Source organism: Mucor mucedo (genome assembly GCF_025094135.1).
Source record: "Mucor mucedo strain NRRL 3635 chromosome Unknown EV154scaffold_57, whole genome shotgun sequence".
Taxonomy (NCBI): domain Eukaryota; kingdom Fungi; phylum Mucoromycota; class Mucoromycetes; order Mucorales; family Mucoraceae; genus Mucor; species Mucor mucedo.
Genome location: NW_026252341.1, coordinates 101,844 through 118,961, shown reverse-complemented (window position 1 = coordinate 118,961; position 17,118 = coordinate 101,844). Strand labels below are relative to the sequence as shown.

The window sequence follows — 17,118 nt, the reverse complement described above, 5'->3', positions numbered from 1 at the left end:
ATATATACATAACAACAACAAAAGATCATGGAGAAAACAGAAAACCATCGTGATGAGTTTGATAACTCGAGCTTAAATCATCACATTGAAAAGGAAGAAAGAGTGGTTGTCCCACCCGGAAATGGTTTATCGGGTTTCGTGAAAAATCCTTATGTCTTTCTTACCGCTGTCTTTGCCTCCATTGGTGGTATCCTCTTTGGTTGTACGTATACATGATAGATCTGCACCTTTCTTCTTAGAAATTAAGTTTTTTTTGTCCTTTTTTTATTTTATAGATGATCAGGGTGTTATCTCGGGTGTCCAAGAAATGGCTGATTTCAAGGAACGTTTCCCAATGACTTCGACACAAACTGGTTTTATGGTGTCTATTCTTGAGTTGGGTGCTTGGGCTGGTGCTTGGATCATTGGTTACTTCGCTGATCGTATCGGTCGTAAAAACTCTATTGTTCTCTCCAATGTTATCTTCTTGTTAGGCAGTGCCATTCAAGGTGGTGCTCAAAACATTGGCATGTTATTAGGTGGTCGATTTGTCACTGGTATGGCTGTCGGTGCCCTCAGTTTGCTTGTGTAAGTTTTGTTTATATATATATATATATATATATATATATATTTACACTTTAACTAACTGGTACTTATAAAAAAAATAGCCCTCTCTATCAATCTGAAATTGCTCCCCCAGAGATTCGTGGTTCTCTCATTTCTTTGCAGCAATTGGCTATTTGCTTTGGTATCTTGATTTCTTTCTGGATCGATTACGGATTAACCAATATCGGTGGTCAAGCAGCATGGCGTATTCCTCTCTGCCTTCAAATTGTATTCTCTCTTGTGCTTGGTATCGGTATCATCTTCTTCCCTTATTCTCCTCGTTGGCTCATGAGTAAAGGAAGAGAAGAAGAAGCTCTCAAGGTTCTCTCCAAATTACGTCGTCTCCCTCAAGACCATCCTACTGTCCAAGCTGAATACAAAGATATCAAAGTCACTGTTGAATTTGACCGTCATATTGAACGTCAACAATACCCTCAACACGTCGACAATGGTAGCAAGGGTCGTATGATGATTGGTGCTTTAGGCTATCGTGATCTCTTCAAGAAGGGTTCCTTCAACCGTGTCTTTGTCGGTAGTATGCTCATGTTCTTTCAACAATTCACGGGTATGAATGCTTTGGTTTACTATGCTCCCAAGATTTTCAAATCGATTGGTTTGACCGGTGATTCTGTCTCACTTTTAGCCACAGGTGTGGTGGGTATCATTAATTTTGTGGGTACCATTCCTACTGTTATCTTATTGGATGTGCTCGGTCGTAAGACTGCCTTGATGGTGGCCTCCCTTGTGATGGGTGTCTGTATGCTGGTGGTTGCTATCATTACTGCCTTATGTCAACATGACTGGCCTAGTCACTCTGCTGAAGGTTGGGTCTCTGTTGCGTTTATCTACATCTTTATCTGTGGTTTTGCGGTTGCTTGGGGTCCTATTCCTTGGGTTGTCTGTGCTGAAATCTTCCCCTTGAGAAGTCGTGCCAAGGGTATGAGTGTCACTACCTCTTCTAACTGGATGAACAACTTTATCATTGGTTTAATCGTACCTGTCATGTTGGAGAATATCACCTATGGTACCTATATCTTTTTCGCTTGTTTCCTCTTCCTTTCGTTTGGCTTTGTTTGGTATTTTGTGCCAGAGACCAAGGGTAGAACCTTGGAAGAAATGGATGAAATCTTTGGTGGCCAATCTGCTGTTCATGATGCTCAAATCATGAATGAAGTACAGAATCGTATCAATGCCAATGATGCTAAGCGTGAAGTCGCTTAAACCCCCCCAAAAAAAAATACTCACTTATAAATATACACATATATAAATAATAATAACCCCCCCCCCCTTTTTTTTTCACACACACTTGTAATTTTAAAAAAATAAAAAATAAAAAGTATTAAAAAAAATTAAAAAAAAAGCACACATGTATATATAAAGAGTAAAAAAAAAAAATAATAGTATTATGAAATAAAAAAAAGAAGAGGGAATGTGTAAAGTTATATAATAGTTATTTTTTAAAAGTCAGGAAAGAGATTTCTAAAGGGATCTGTAGCTGTTTCATTGCCATATTGTTCATCTGTTTCAGGATATCTGTCAAAATGACTTGCGTCCCCTTCACCACGAATACTAGGAACATAAGGGGGTCTAATTTGACGAGCCAAGACGCGATTGAAATCCACACCTTGAAACCAGGCATGTCGTTTAATGTCCTCACTTCCATCTTTTAAATTACCATAACGTTTTGTTAAATCAGCTGTCAATAAACGTTTCAACAGGTCCTTGGAATGAACAATAAAATAATTGGGGTATTTGACTCGGCCTGCCAAAATCTTTTCGTAGAGCTTTAAATGATCATCGTCATAAAATGGAGGAAATCTGTTCTTTTTCATTACTCGGTTAAAAAAAAGTTTTGTTCGCAGCATAAAAAACATTCTAAAAACAACTTACCCTGCCAACATTTCAAAGACCAAGACACCTAAACTCCACCAATCTACTGCTCTACCGTACCCCTTTGACTGGATGATCTCGGGAGCTATTTTAGAGAGAGAGAAAAGGAAAAGAAAAAGGGTTGGTACATATGCATTACATGACATATAAAAAGAGAGAGAAAGAGAGAATAGGGTTTACCTAGGTAATCAGGGGTTCCACATAATGTCCAGGTAATGTCAGGAACATGCTTTGCGAAACCAAAGTCTGTGATTTTGATATGCCCTTGGCTATCCAGTAACAAATTCTCGGGCTTCAAGTCACGATAAATGACATTTTTAGAGTGCATGTATTCAATGGCTAAAATAACTTCAGCAGCATAAAACTTTGCTACGTGATCAGGGAAACGCTGAAGAGAGAGAAAAAGAAAAAAGTGTGTGAGTGTGTGTGGAGGCGCTAAAACCCCCTCCCAAAAAAAAGAAGAGAGCACTGACCTTGGAACGGCGGAGAACAGAAAATAATTCACCACCAGGCACATAATCCATGACCATGTAGAGATTGACATTATCTTGAAAGGTACCCCACATATTGACGAGAAAAGGATGAGCGACTGATTCGAGAATATGTTTTTCATTGTTTGTATGCTCGACTTGTTTCAATCGGACGACTTCAGCCTTTTTAAGGACCTTGACAGCATAATAACGTGCGTTGACACGAGATTGGACAAGATGGACACGACCGAATGAGCCAGTACCAAGTGTACGTAACATGTTAAAGTCCGCCAATTTAAGTCTGGGACGGTCATGGCGTTGCTTAATGATGGATTGATCATTGTAGACCGAGGTGTACGTCGATGTGGTTCGACTACGTCCAGAAGATCCATCGAAATTCCGTTGTTCGTTGCTACTGCTATTATACGAAGTAGTAGCTACATCACTATATCCTGTTTTTATATATATATATGTTTAAATTATCATGTGTCTCTCTCTCTCTTTTTTTTTTTAAACAAAGCAGATATCTTTTTACCGTCTCTTTTATCTATAGCAATACGGTTAAGAATTAACACTTTTTTTTTTTTTTTCGCAAAGTTTAATTTTTTTTTTTTTTTTTGGTACCTTGGACTTCTTCATCTTGTAATGAACTGGTTTTAGAATGACTATGAATGTCAGCTGTGGCGGTACTTGCGTCACTGCTTTTGACTTCTTTCGAACTAGCACTGTCTGACTGATGACGAGACTTTGCCTTGTCTATGAACTTGTTTAAAAACGACATCAAGGTTATGTTTAAGTGGCAAAGGGAGAGAGGAGGAGGAGGAGGGAGGAAATTTTATTGGGGGAGGAGGAGGAGGAGGAAAAAAGCAGCCCTTTTTTTTTTTTTTTTTTATTATTATTATTATTCTTGTTTAAAACGCCGTTGCCAAATTTAAAAAATCATCAAAACCCATCAATAACGTCATGGTAACCAAATTATCTTTTTTGGTATAAATATGGGCTCTTCATTTTTTTTTTTTTCCTCTCTCTCTCTTTTCTTACTTTTTTCAACTTTTTTTTTTATTGATATTTTTTAAACTGAAATATGCGTTTCTCCTTAATTTTCATTGTTGCTTGTTTGATGACTTTTTGTTGCGCATCCAAGGTAAAAAAAAAAAAGAAGAAAGATATAAAAAAAAAAAAAATGTGATCTGCAAAAAAAAAACTAACAGCCTGTTTTCTTTTAGTTTGAAGAAATAGATCAACATATTGTCAATATGACACTACAACATGATTTTACAGACGAATCCACGACTTCATTAAAACAACGATTTGTACTCGATTCATCTTCCACAACACCTATCTCAACCGATCCTATACTTGCACTTGTCATCTTTGTTGCACTCAGTTCCATCATGTTTTAACCCACACACACCAAAAAAAAAAAAAAAAAAGGGAAACACTTTCTTTTTATTCCCCCCCCCCCTTTTTTTTTTTGCCCTTCTTTATTTGTAAATGATGACCCCCCCCCCTTCCTCTAATACTATTTATTGTACATATTTAATAATTAAATAAAAAAAAAAAATAACATAATATCCCTCTCCCCTTTTTTTTTTTTATTGCTATATATATTCTCAGCCGGCCTGTCACAAAAAAGTTTTCTCTCTGATTTAGTTAATTTTGAGAAGGCACCGTGTAACCATAAAAAAGTAGATCATTGTTTTTTTTTTGGGCTTACAAATAAACAAAAAGGGTTGGGGCTGTTCATTGGCTTATTTTGCGGCTCAACCAGTTTTTTTTTTTTGGCTATTTAAAGCCGAACACCCTCTTTTTTTGTACAAAAGGGGGTGAAAAAGCAAGTGCCAATGTTTTTAAAAAAGATGAGGAGGATTTTGCTGTCAAGACCATAAAAAAAAAAAAGGGGATATAAAAAAAGTAAAACATGAGTTGAAGCCAAGTCAAAAGCGGGGTGTCCGATGAATGCATAAAAAAAAAGTATATTACATTGGGCTGAAGACCCTTCTTGGCAAATTAGGCCCCCACTTCGGCAAAAAAAAAAAAAAAGTGCCAATTTTCGTAATTTTAAAATATTTGCGTCATTTTTTTTTTTTAGGTGGGCCTCTTTCTTTTTTTAATTAAAAAAAAAAGACAAAAAGGGCTCAAGCCGAGACAGATGGTTTTGATGTACTATGGCTTGCGAAAAAGAGAGAATTTTCATCTCTGATCAAATAAAAATAGTACAGTGTTCATTATTTCACTTGTCAACATAAATGGTCACACACTATAGAATCGATTAAACTAAAAGGACTATCCACAGATCATAACCACCACATCTAAAAATAAGTAGGAGGATCATGTAATAATAATAAAAAAAAACTTGGCTTCTGTATTACCTTCAGCTGAAAAAAAAAAAAAGTGCTACGGTTCCTCTGGTCTGGTGGAGGATGTAATGATTTCATAGTTCCTTTTTTTTTTGTAGAAGGGGTTAGTTGTAGCACTATTGTTCACCGTCCCAAGAGAACGATACGTATAAGTAAAAAAAAAAAAAGCTTTCTATTTATTTATATTTTTAAAAAAAAAGATTGAGTTTATTCAGCTCTAAAATATAATAATAAATATGGATATTTACAAATGCAACATAAAAAGATATAAAAATTAGGCAAATTGGTATTGTGATCCCTGTACAAGGGTAATGGGGTCACCCAATTCTTGAGCCATACCGGCTTTAATCAGTCTACTTGTAAACACGGTCTTTTCTTCTCGATCCCGTTGAATAAACTGCGACGGTAATTCCGATAGACTGAAATAATTGGGTGGAGAAGTAATGGGTGGCGTACTCAGTGCAGCTGTCAGGGGACCCCATAGTTCACTGGGGATAGAGGAGGCATTGGGTGGTTCATCTAAAAATGGGTCGAAAAAGATGGGTGATTCTTTACTTTGTAGATACGACTGAACCGATGTGAGATTAGGAATATGCAACAAATGATTATGTGGTAAATTCGTAATTCCGATAGGCACCGTGCATTCTCCACTTGGGTTGGATTTCAAAAGACCTCCATGGCTGGTAAATTGGATATTAAACACAATTTCATAATACACACATAAATGGCGGGACTGAAATGAAGGTGACACAAGTCGAGTGGGTACATGGAAATTCACTGGCACTGTGACCCCTCCATTATTACCAGACACTCCCAAGGAACCCTGCAAGATCTTACGACAACGGGTCTTTCGTGCAAGTCCCCTCTGTAACTGTAATTGTCCTACACTACATTTATTCAATGTGTAACCTACACTCGATACAATCAAATCAGAAGGAATACTCTCTACCACTAACTGCATTTGCACGTCCTCATCTAATAATAATAAAAAATAGTTAATGATCTGAATAATTGGATACATAATCTAACGTACCAGGACAGAAGGCACCACGTGGCATAATGGCAGCTACATGAGCAATAGGTACCCGCTTGTCATTGATGATGGTCTGGTTAAATGTCCATTCCTTGGTAGGTGGAGCACAAACAATAGGTCGGTAAGGCATGATGTACTCTTTGGATTGCATACCAGGGTTATAAGAGGGACCATCTAAATGAGCAGACCATATATAGTGAATGGAAAATCCAACGGGATCATCTGTGGAGGGAGGGAAATTCACATTGGGGAACTATTGGGTCACATGAGTAAATCGATAAAATGGTTTATCCTGTTTTTTTTTTTTTTTTTTTTTTTTTACCTTTAATGCGAAAGGGAACTTGTGTTCTCCCGGTTCAATTGCATCCCATGAACTCATTAAATAAGCTATAATTATTAATGGATGTGAGTAGGATGAAGGGGGTGGAAAAAGTCTTTTTTTAATAAAGATAGAATAACTTACGACTGGGTTCAGTTCCCCATACTTTGGTGGTCGTGTCGAAATAGGTGGTTATCACTTGATCAATGCGTTCAATTTTAGTTTCTAATCCATATTCTTTTACTTTGGCTGTAGCCACTTCTTCAGCACGAAATCGAATTCTAATTTGACTGGCTTGAATTTGTTTTACGTTATTTAGAATCACCACGCCTAATATATAAAATAAAAGAATGAGATGCCTTGTATTGATATATACATTTATAAAAAAAAAAGGGTTTAAAAGATACATACCCCGCACGATGCGATTAGGTCGAACAATGATTTGTCCTCCTCCATCAAATTCGATCGAAATTTTGTTGGGACCTTGTTCAAGTTTAGTGGGTGACGGAGGGGATGAGGAAGATCGATTGCGTCCAGTGGGTGTGGAACCCGTCACGATATCTGTGATAGTTTGTGATAATCGTCGAGAAGCATTAGTATTATTGTTGGAGCACTCTGTGTTTGTTGCTGGAACTGTCAGTGTATTGGCAGGCAAAGAAGTCATCATTGTTAAAGAAGACTAAAGGCTTACTTTTTGAGAGGGAAGAAAAAGAAATTATGGAGAAGAAAAAGAGGGGAAAAAAGAAGAAGAAAAGATAAGCCCTTATTATAAATGGGTGGGAAACATGACGAGCTAAAAAAAAGAAGTACACACACAACCTGGAATAGGGTAAACACCTCTATTTAGAACGTCATTAATGTGGTACAAGCCCACTATTTTTTTTTTTTTAATTTATTTCTTGCTTTCTTATTATTAAATAAAAAACATATGTATTTACGCAAAAGAGCTATTCAAATATGTGATTTCAAAAAGAAAGCCCTTTATAGTGTGTTCCTTTCCCAGTTGTCTTTAAAGATGAGAATAAAAATAAAAAAAAGGTGTTCGGCATGATTCATTACTTACGTCATTCCGTATTGGTACCACGTCCCATCATTTCTGTTTCTCCATTTTTATAATTCTATAATGAAAAAAAAAACGGTTTTTTAATTAGATGGGAGACGTTGTAATATTTATGGTTTGGATTCGAATATTTCTAACTAGCTTTATTTTTTACTCTGTTGGGTTCATTTTTATTTTGTTTTTGTCATCATGACCATTTCTCTTTTCACTGTCAAATGAAGCCATGATTTCATTCTGTATGTTTGTTACACTTACTTCGTACAAATAGGTCTTCCTTTCTTTTCTTTTTTTTTCCTGTGTAGAGTCGCACTATTAAAAAGTGCGTTGGTGGTTGGGATGGGGGGGGGGGAGAGCAACCATTTCTGGAAAAAAAATCTTGATTGCATGTTTTACTCAAGAGGCAAACATTCATTTAGGGCCTTTTTATCATCACACACGATCGTCCCTTTTTCTTCACTTACCGCGTTATGAGACATTAAACCATGTGAGTGTATCTAACTTATTATAGAAGGTATAAACAGTCAGGCCACACCCAATCATTCAAAACAATCCTTTTTTTTGTAATGCTTGAAATTGTAACTTTCCTAAAAGCATCTTTTTTTTTTAAAAAAAACATCAAAAAAGTAAAATGACGTGTGGGCAGAATTAGATAGCACATGCTAAATAGTTTAATGGTTGCATTTTGAGTAACCTCAAAAAGTCACACAGATGAGTAACTGGACAATATATAAGGGTATATAATCGATGCATACACTACACCTCCCTCCGCCCCCCCCCCCCTTTATTTAATAAATGCCTCTTCTCATCCCCCTTTTATGCATACTGGAAAAGACAAAGGGAATAATTGGGGAGGATAACGCGTTCTTCTTTCTTATGGCTAAACATCAAGGAACGTGGCATTTCTTTTTGTATTAGAAGTACAATGAATGTTAAGTATTTTCATTTAAACAATAAGAAAAAAAAAAGGAGGGCGGGCAGTGCCTGAGTGTGTGTGTGTGTGTCATCCCTTGACATTAGCCGCTATTTTCTTGTCCTTTCAATTGTATGACTATTCATTGACCTACTCCATTGTGCATTAAAATAACGCATAGATTGAATCATCTAGCTTTTATTCTATGCTACTGATTCATCAAAATGAAACATCAAAAGGCATTTCTTGTGAGTGGTGCATAAATAGTCAAAAGCAGTGATGCATGATGATTCTTTATTGGCAAATCGGGTTTCTGGAGGGACAAATTCAATGATAGGTTGTACCTGTCAGACCTACAAGAAATTCTCATGACGACATTTGATTTATTATTATTGCTTTAAACAAGGAAAGATTGTGGGGGAGGGGGGAAGGGTTTAGTACAGTAACAAATTACGGTGGTCTAATATTGATAATTGTGCATGTTGACTCTCTCATCCATCTTAAACAAGCTTTTTCTGTCACAGCAGATATGATATCTTCCAAGCATTTATCAACTGATAATTGATGTAATGAGTCATTTGTAAGGGAGAAGGAGCATGAATCAACAACCATTACACTGAAATTGTGCCAGATCCTGATGGTTCATATGTATAAACAACCTCAACCCCTTAAAAAAAAGCCACATATCCAATCAGAATCATATGAAAAAATAAAAAAGTAAGGGAGGGTGTGTGACAGACAGGTCGTTTCTCAGGTTTATTTTTTCCTTTTGACATGTCAGCGGCTAGCTTAAATTTGGAAATATTACTTTGTATATTCTCTCATGTGGACAAAAGCACGCTGGAACAATGTGACAAAGTTTGTAAAAACTGGAAACATGCAGCATCCAAAAGCACACTACTGCAACAAGTGGAACTTGATATAACAAATATTCCAGAAATGAAGACAATTTTAAGTTTAGGGTCAACCAACCTCCTGAAAGAATTGAGTCGTTATTCTTTAATAAAGAAACTCACCCTCCATAATGACATGTACAATCCCGATTGCGTGATTGCTCCGTTGCAGTTTGCAAAACTTTTAGGTTACCTACCCAAACTTCAAGTCTTGGAATTGCGGACAAAGCATTACGAAAAATACATGAAGGTCGTATCAAGTTTAGACCCGGCAGTGTATCTGAGGCACATTCAAGATATTACACCTCCCGAGTTCTTTTCTTATGCGAGAATACACCCATCCGAACATCATTTTCAAGCTTGTTACAGGTTTCGTGCCACTTTAACCATTCTTCATATGGTGGGCTGGATGAAACACACGCGTGTCACCAAAATTGACTATGAAAACACGTGGTTGCTTTTAAGCCATTTTACAGCACTCCGGCAATTACATCTGCGTCATCCTTTGGATGATACCCTGACCATCGAGCGTCTTTTGGAGGCTTCCCCGAATCTAAACTATCTCTTCATCGATGTAAATTTAGCTCAAAGTGGATACCCTGTTGAAAATAATGTCGCTTCCGATGATGTCCTCGCGCAGAACAAACCCAAGAACACCACCTTGACAAAATTATTTTTGATGATGCCTTCAGTATCAAGGTCAGATATCACTTACATCAATGACCGTGTATCCGATCAATTACAAGACATCGTGATGTTTTTTAATACGGATTTAAACGAATGGATAGAATCAGTTGGTATGGACAATGCAGTAAAGCTGGCAAAACGCGCGAGTCATATAGACAATGTTTCCATCACGTTCAAGAAAAAAGATTTCTGTCATGGTGGTAACCGATCCAAAACAAATGTGTCGAATATGACGAATTATTTCAAGTTGTTCAACGTATTTCGAGTGCAGATCCCAACGTGTGACGCCAATTTTGGCAATACAAGTGCTTTACAAGATCGTCACCTTTTCGAATATGCTCTACAAAAATGTGATTACTATCGAGAAACTGAGGATGGAGAACATGTGATTGAAATTGCGTTACCGGATATCAGTACGTCCATCATTGGACCCGAAATCTTTAAAAGTTTGAGAGTAGAGATATGTGAGCCTGATGAAGCATTAGTAGCCAAATTCTTACAGTATGCAATGACGCATTGTCCCGCACTGGAAAAATATGATTATAATAATTTCATCTACTCGAATGAAAGTATTCGAATCCAACTTCGTAGCAACCAGGATGCTCGAGCGATGTCTTCGAACAATATCAGTGTCAAACGTAGGATGACCATGCTAGTCACCGGAAGTGGTGTTCCATCTAAATCGGTCATGGATGAAATAGCTTCTCATGCGCCACTTATTGAAATGTATTCTGTCAATCATATCTCTCACACATGGGTCAGTGAGCTCAATCATCCCATCGATATAACAGGGTTCATACATTTGACTCGATTCTATCTGGACCTGGGTCGATTTTTCTCTCGCGTTTGTATAAAGTTTGCCGATAGTGGAAATGAAAGTTACTATGAATTTGACAGTGACGATCATCGATTTTACGAGATACTGTCGATCAAAGATGAGTATGAAGAATCAAAAAATATCAGAGGTCAATGTGAGAGACAGGAAAGAAAATTTATGGCTACGATCATTTGTAACCAGAATACAACACTGGTTTTCCGTTACGGCGAAAGTTCCATCGTAGGGGAAGTGAAAGAGGGTCAACTTTGTGATTATGTCAGTTCGAGTCCTCAATTGAAGAGCAAGTGCTACCTGTTGGAGAAAGTAGTTTATACCTAGGACGGGAATAATGATTTTTTTTTTCTTCAAGTAAAAACTGATTTTGAAATAATAAAAAAAAGTTCTTGCGTAGTAAATCAATTGAACCTGTTTCTATTTACATTTCAATAAACGGGTGCGAGATGCTTGTGAATAATCAAAGAAAGCTATAATCAAAGTAGAGATTATTTTGCTTTTTATCCCTTTTATCTGAGTTGAAGGGGATTTGAAAACGACGCTTTGTCAAAGCGATTCATGCCGGGATACAAACCTGGCATCATCGACTTGATTATGCCCCGACACACTGGTTTAATAGATTTTTTTTTTTCGGTCCTGACAGTTTGGAGTTCGTCTTTTAATAAGATGAATAAACAAGTAGTAAAAGTCAAGCTGTAACATCATTCACATTATATACACTCTAGTTTTAGGATTTTTTTCAGCCCAACTTATATAATTGAATAGATGTTTCTATCCAAAGCTTTTATTGAAGAAATCATACTTTATGCACCCCACGTCGTGATTGGCCTAGATACGATATACGAATGACAGTTGGTAACAGAATGCTATATTACCGATCGAGAAGAGATTTTTCTTAAATTAAATCAAGAATTATATGAAAGAGAAATCAAATATTAATAGTTACCTCAACGGATTCGCTACCCATCTAGAGAATAGAACAGTTTTTAATATAAATGGTTCATCTACTTATACAGCTGATAAATTGTTATTCGACAATTTAAAACTTACCACGCGCTGAGAGGCACTTGCGTGATAATGGCATGCTTTGTTGTTTGCTTCCTGGGCTATCTGAACCCAAGAAGCACGAAATACACCATTACTTGACACCTTTGGTTGATGATTAAATGCTGTTGGCTTCGGGTGTTGAGATGTGTACCAGACATTTAATGGTATTCCAACGGTTAAAGCTGCTTTCACAATGGTTGCGTGTGACTTGCCGACAACAAGAAACATTGTTGATCAGACTTCGTTTGGTTCGTTGACCGCTTGTGATGAAATCTGCTGTGATCTTGTACATATCATCAGAAGTAGTGTTTGAACTTTTCGAGCTTGCACTAGTTTGGACAAAGCTCGAACTGAATTTTTGTACTCGAGCTTCGATTCTGATGATCACTCGAAGCTCGCTCGAGAGTTCTGATCTTTATTCCAAACACTAATTGAAAGATACCTCTTTTCGTTCATATACCGCCTTGTTACATGGATCGCTTATCAGAAAAATGTTATTGACGAAATCAATAAGCTGGGATTCGTATGTGGTGACCTAGCAAGGCTATAGCCATATTAGAGCTAACAAAGGTTTATCCATGCTGATACCATTTGTGATATAAGCTTAACAATAAATGTCATAGTAAGAACTATAAGGATATTACATCACAAGTCTAATTTAGTACGTCTGAGAAATACTTAAAATTTAGTTTAAAGCAAAGAGAGTTAAGAAGACTTAACATTTATTAGAACAAGACTAAATTAGTGACTATGTAATAATCGTATACATTTTTGGTTAATCAATGATAACTTCAAGATAGCACTAGAGATATGAACACAGCAGACAGTCTTTTATATAAATACTCGTATATTTCATTTATTAATAAAGGACAATCTTATAAACAGTCTCAAACTACTCCCATAGTCTTTTTATAATTTAAAACCTTACCTTAAAACACAACATCGTAGTCTAAAAGTTGCAATATCAGTTAATAAATGTAAATAGTCAGGGAGTAAATAGGTAATTTAAGAGTACTAATGTATGCTTTTATGGCTTGTGGTTAATTCTGCTTCTTTGATATTATTTATTTGTTGGATTTCATTCACGTCGTTAGTATGCCGGTATCTGTTATAACGGAATGGGAAAAACTTGATTCTGTCTTTCGCCACCACAAAAGGTTCAGTCGGCGTATCGTTCAGTTAAAAAAGCTCCCCTTCTGGGAACGCGTCGAGCAGTTTTAAAGACTTTATTTCGTTCTCTGGATTTATTTCTTTACCAAAAAAAAAAAAAAAAAAAAAAAAACCGAAATTTCTAAACCTCCGTATTTTTTTTTTCCAGCAAGCATGTATGATCACGGCCATTTACAGTCTGTCACTCAACTGAGTCTCTATAAACACAAGAGCTCAAAATAGGAGGTTCCTATTCTATAGTAAAGACTAGCTGTAGCCGTAATACCGCAACAATTACAATGTATCTTTTATAACTGATAATTTAGTGATTTCTGAAAAATCCAGAGTTATTATATACGAACCTTTTAAACTTCATTTAAAAAACAAAAGGAGGGAAAAAAAAGGTGGGTGAACGAGATTTATATGTAAAAGTGATAAATAAAAGCTTATGTCAGAATGACTGCATTGTTTACTTGATCGTTCCGACTGTTTGGGTCTTTACTTAATATAGAAACATTTGCAAATACAGCGGCTCCACCCCCAAAGTTCGTTTTCCAATTTCATAAATTCGCTTTTGTCGCAGCCCAAAGTTCGCTTCTTGATTGGTCAAAGTTCGTTTTTTGTAAATCACCCAAATTCGCTTTGGTGGCACCCAAAGTTCGTTTTCACGTCAGAAGAGTTCGCTTTTAAAAATTACAGGATTATGAGATAATGTTATGAGAGATAATGTTATGAGAGATAATGTTATGAGAGATAATGTTATGAGAAAAAAAAAATGTTATGAGGAAAAAAAAATGTTATGAGAAAATGTAATGAGAAAATGTTATGAGAAAAAAAAATGTTATGAGAAAATGTTATGAGAAAAAAAAATGTTATGAGAAAATGTTATGAGAAAAAAAAATGTTATGAAAAAATGTTATGAGAAAAAAAAAATGTTATGAGGAAAAAAGAATGTTATGAGAAAATGTTATGAGAAAATGTTATGAGAAAAAAAAATGTTATGAAAAAAAAAAGTCACAACATATTATCTCATAACATTATCTCATAACATTTTTTTTTCTCATAACATTTTCTCATAACATTTTTTCTCTATGAATTTAGATGTTAATGCTTTGCGTTGCAAAGATTGCAATGTTGACTTTAAGACTCATTCAGAGTTAAACAATCATAATTACGGCACTCATGTGGATAAAACAAAAGTCTTTATTGGTAATGGTAAGAACTGGACATTTAAATAAAACATGACATTTTTTTTTAAAGAACAAATAGACACCATTATGGAAGTTAGCAAGGTTGATGGCAAATTTAATTGTCCTGAATGCTCAAGCAAGCTCAGTACTCCTACCACATTTAGCGCCCATCTTAAAAAAAAGCATAACGGCCACTGCGAAGCCATTTCAAACAAAACAAAGCGACGAAGCCTCGAAGATAATAACAACGATAATTCTACAACCATATCATTGAAACATCGAAAGTTACAAAGCCTGAATCTAAATTTAGATGAAATTGATTCATCTCGATCTCCAAAAGCTCTTGATAAAAACACTGCTATATTGTTGGCATCTGGTACATCTTTAGGGTCAACTCGTGAAAAAGAGAATTCTATAATGTTGGCAAGAATTGGAAATTTGGAACCAATATCCATAGTGGGTGGAAGTGGTAAAACTTATCATTTTCTAAAATCGTCAGACAGCATAAGTGATGTGCTAACCGATCAACCTTCTGGTTCTTGGACCCTTCCAGCAGCCGATACAACAGTCATACAAAACTCTTCATCCTCAAGCGTTGACAGCCTTCTGGATCATATTATAAATACAAGTCCACTCTATAACCACTTATTTGATCAAAAATACGTGGAGCTTACAATGGAAGTTACAGAGTTAATAAACCAGGATTGGACTTTCTTTCCTCAGCTTAGGTATGTCACCTCGCAAATTTTTGCTGGGGCAATCCTAGTGAATAAGACATCAGCATTACTCTTGAATTGCATAGAATCATATGGAAGATCGAAGACCGTTGATGCACACCATGAGCGCAGAATTGGAACTGCAATGAATACATCCTCTTTTCCCAAAAAACAACCAAATTACGGATGGATTAATATTATTACCACTCACGAAGACGGAGCAACCAAACTAAAAATTGGCACAACGGTCAGTAATCTGTTGGTGACCTCAAGTATACGCATAGACAAAAACTCAATAACAAAGAATATTGTGGAACTAGGACCAACCACCAGTAATTTCACTGCAACACACGATACAAAAATTTATCTCAATATGGAATCATTAAGATTAGGAAAAGTGTTAGCGAAGGATGACTCAACAACCAGTATTGATGTAGGAAATTACTTCTATCAACTTAGACAACTCAGATCAAAATTTCATTGTTTATCCACATATACTTTATGTCGTTCATCCAGTACATTTGCATATGATATTTCCTACAGACCTTACACGATTTGGACCCTATGCGACTATGATTCTTCCCAACAAACAGACTCACAATCTCAATTGCTATCTCAACTGTTTCAAACAATCGCCACTTCAGTTATCAACAATGGCATATTGGCCCAAATCAAACTAGATGTTCTAAATGATCTATGTAGCAAATTGAAAAATGGAGCAATAAAATATACCATCCGTGAATTTATTGATCAACAAGAGAAATCATTTGCAGTCATCAACAATATGAAACTGAACCAATTACTCACAATTTTAGCTGATTCGATGACTACATCTATTAAAAATGCCAACACTTCAGCGTAAATAATACCCTATATAAGAAATCATCACTACGGTATACCGCTATTATTTTATTGGGTTGTTTCTTTAATGTATTTCATCTTATATCTTTGATTTGCATTGATACGAACAAAATTGAATTGTAAAAACAAGTTGTAAATATTATATTATCAGTTCAAGGAAATAAAAACCCTGTTAATGAATACTAAATATACTTCACCAAATGTGGTAGCTTCATGACCTTAATAAACTATTCTTGAAATGCATTTGTTGTCCAGTGAATAATGGAATGAAGCTTGAGCTTGATTAAGCCAAATCTGATGGCTTTGTGGTATTTTGACCTGGTAATGTCCACACACCAGTTGGTTGTTCTGCAAGTATATCTTCAATGAGGTCTGGAGAGGCGAGCATGTAATACTTTTTCCCATTTTCTAACGATACTGCTATTGATTTCCAATTTCCAATCTTGCTTAACATTATTATTTTTTCTTGATCAGTTTGTGGAAGATCTAAGGCATTTGACGCAAGTAGTACTCCCATGTCATTATCACATCGAGCTGATGTTGAAAATAAAGGACCAGATGAACCAGAATTTGAATCAATTTCATCTAAATTTAGATTCAGGCTTCGTAACTTTCGATGTTTCAATGATATGGTTGTAGAATTATCGTTGTTATTATCTTCGAGGCTTCGTCGCTTTGTTTTGTTTGAAATGGCTTCGCAGTGGCCGTTATGCTTTTTTTTAAGATGGGCGCTAAATGTGGTAGGAGTACTGAGCTTGCTTGAGCATTCAGGACAATTAAATTTGCCATCAACCTTGCTAACTTCCATAATGGTGTCTATTTGTTCTTTAAAAAAAAATGTCATGTTTTATTTAAATGTCCAGTTCTTACCATTACCAATAAAGACTTTTGTTTTATCCACATGAGTGCCGTAATTATGATTGTTTAACTCTGAATGAGTCTTAAAGTCAACATTGCAATCTTTGCAACGCAAAGCATTAACATCTAAATTCATAGAGAAAAAATGTTATGAGAAAAAAAAAATGTTATGAGATAATGTTATGAGATAATATGTTGTGACTTTTTTTTTCATAACATTTTTTTTTTCTCATAACATTTTCTCATAACATTTTCTCA

The 17,118-nt window shown here is 35.8% G+C and overlaps 7 protein-coding genes across 7 annotated transcripts; 4 read left to right on the top strand and 3 right to left on the bottom strand.

Moving 5' to 3' along the window:
* EV154DRAFT_465814 (general substrate transporter) lies at window positions 1-1,806 on the top strand (the record flags this gene model as incomplete). Its single annotated transcript, XM_051597705.1, has 3 exons — window positions 1-202; window positions 276-567; window positions 648-1,806. Exons 1-3 carry the CDS (start codon window positions 28-30, stop codon window positions 1,804-1,806), a joined length of 1,626 nt encoding a protein of 541 aa, XP_051456743.1. The 5' UTR covers window positions 1-27.
* Window positions 1,807-1,960: 154 nt separating this feature from the next.
* EV154DRAFT_511738 (camp-dependent protein kinase 2) lies at window positions 1,961-3,795 on the bottom strand. Its single transcript, XM_051601841.1, has 6 exons — window positions 3,570-3,795; window positions 3,481-3,492; window positions 2,949-3,397; window positions 2,656-2,863; window positions 2,476-2,560; window positions 1,961-2,403 (listed from the first exon to the last, which is right to left on the bottom strand). Exons 1-6 carry the CDS (start codon window positions 3,724-3,726, stop codon window positions 2,043-2,045), a joined length of 1,272 nt encoding a protein of 423 aa, XP_051456742.1. The 5' UTR covers window positions 3,727-3,795; the 3' UTR covers window positions 1,961-2,042.
* A 68-nt stretch (window positions 3,796-3,863) lies between these two features.
* EV154DRAFT_511736 (uncharacterized protein) lies at window positions 3,864-4,423 on the top strand. The gene is made up of 2 exons (XM_051601840.1): window positions 3,864-4,089; window positions 4,172-4,423. The coding sequence occupies exons 1-2, from the start codon at window positions 4,030-4,032 to the stop codon at window positions 4,346-4,348; spliced, it is 237 nt and encodes a 78-aa protein (XP_051456741.1). The 5' UTR covers window positions 3,864-4,029; the 3' UTR covers window positions 4,349-4,423.
* A 1,059-nt stretch (window positions 4,424-5,482) lies between these two features.
* Window positions 5,483-7,513, bottom strand: EV154DRAFT_465810 (uncharacterized protein). Its single transcript, XM_051597704.1, has 5 exons — window positions 7,069-7,513; window positions 6,802-6,987; window positions 6,661-6,725; window positions 6,339-6,591; window positions 5,483-6,280 (listed from the first exon to the last, which is right to left on the bottom strand). The coding sequence occupies exons 1-5, from the start codon at window positions 7,322-7,324 to the stop codon at window positions 5,580-5,582; spliced, it is 1,461 nt and encodes a 486-aa protein (XP_051456740.1). The 5' UTR covers window positions 7,325-7,513; the 3' UTR covers window positions 5,483-5,579.
* Window positions 7,514-9,275: 1,762 nt separating this feature from the next.
* Window positions 9,276-11,393, top strand: EV154DRAFT_511732 (uncharacterized protein). The gene has a single exon (XM_051601839.1). The coding sequence runs from the start codon at window positions 9,402-9,404 to the stop codon at window positions 11,361-11,363; it is 1,962 nt and encodes a 653-aa protein (XP_051456739.1). The 5' UTR covers window positions 9,276-9,401; the 3' UTR covers window positions 11,364-11,393.
* Window positions 11,394-14,512: 3,119 nt separating this feature from the next.
* EV154DRAFT_422205 (uncharacterized protein) lies at window positions 14,513-16,003 on the top strand (the record flags this gene model as incomplete). Its single annotated transcript, XM_051596079.1, has 1 exon — window positions 14,513-16,003. One exon carries the CDS (start codon window positions 14,513-14,515, stop codon window positions 16,001-16,003), a length of 1,491 nt encoding a protein of 496 aa, XP_051456738.1.
* A 605-nt stretch (window positions 16,004-16,608) lies between these two features.
* Window positions 16,609-16,819, bottom strand: EV154DRAFT_511723 (uncharacterized protein). The gene has a single exon (XM_051601838.1). It carries the CDS (start codon window positions 16,789-16,791, stop codon window positions 16,624-16,626), a length of 168 nt encoding a protein of 55 aa, XP_051456737.1. The 5' UTR covers window positions 16,792-16,819; the 3' UTR covers window positions 16,609-16,623.
* Between the last annotated feature and the right edge of the window lie 299 nt (window positions 16,820-17,118).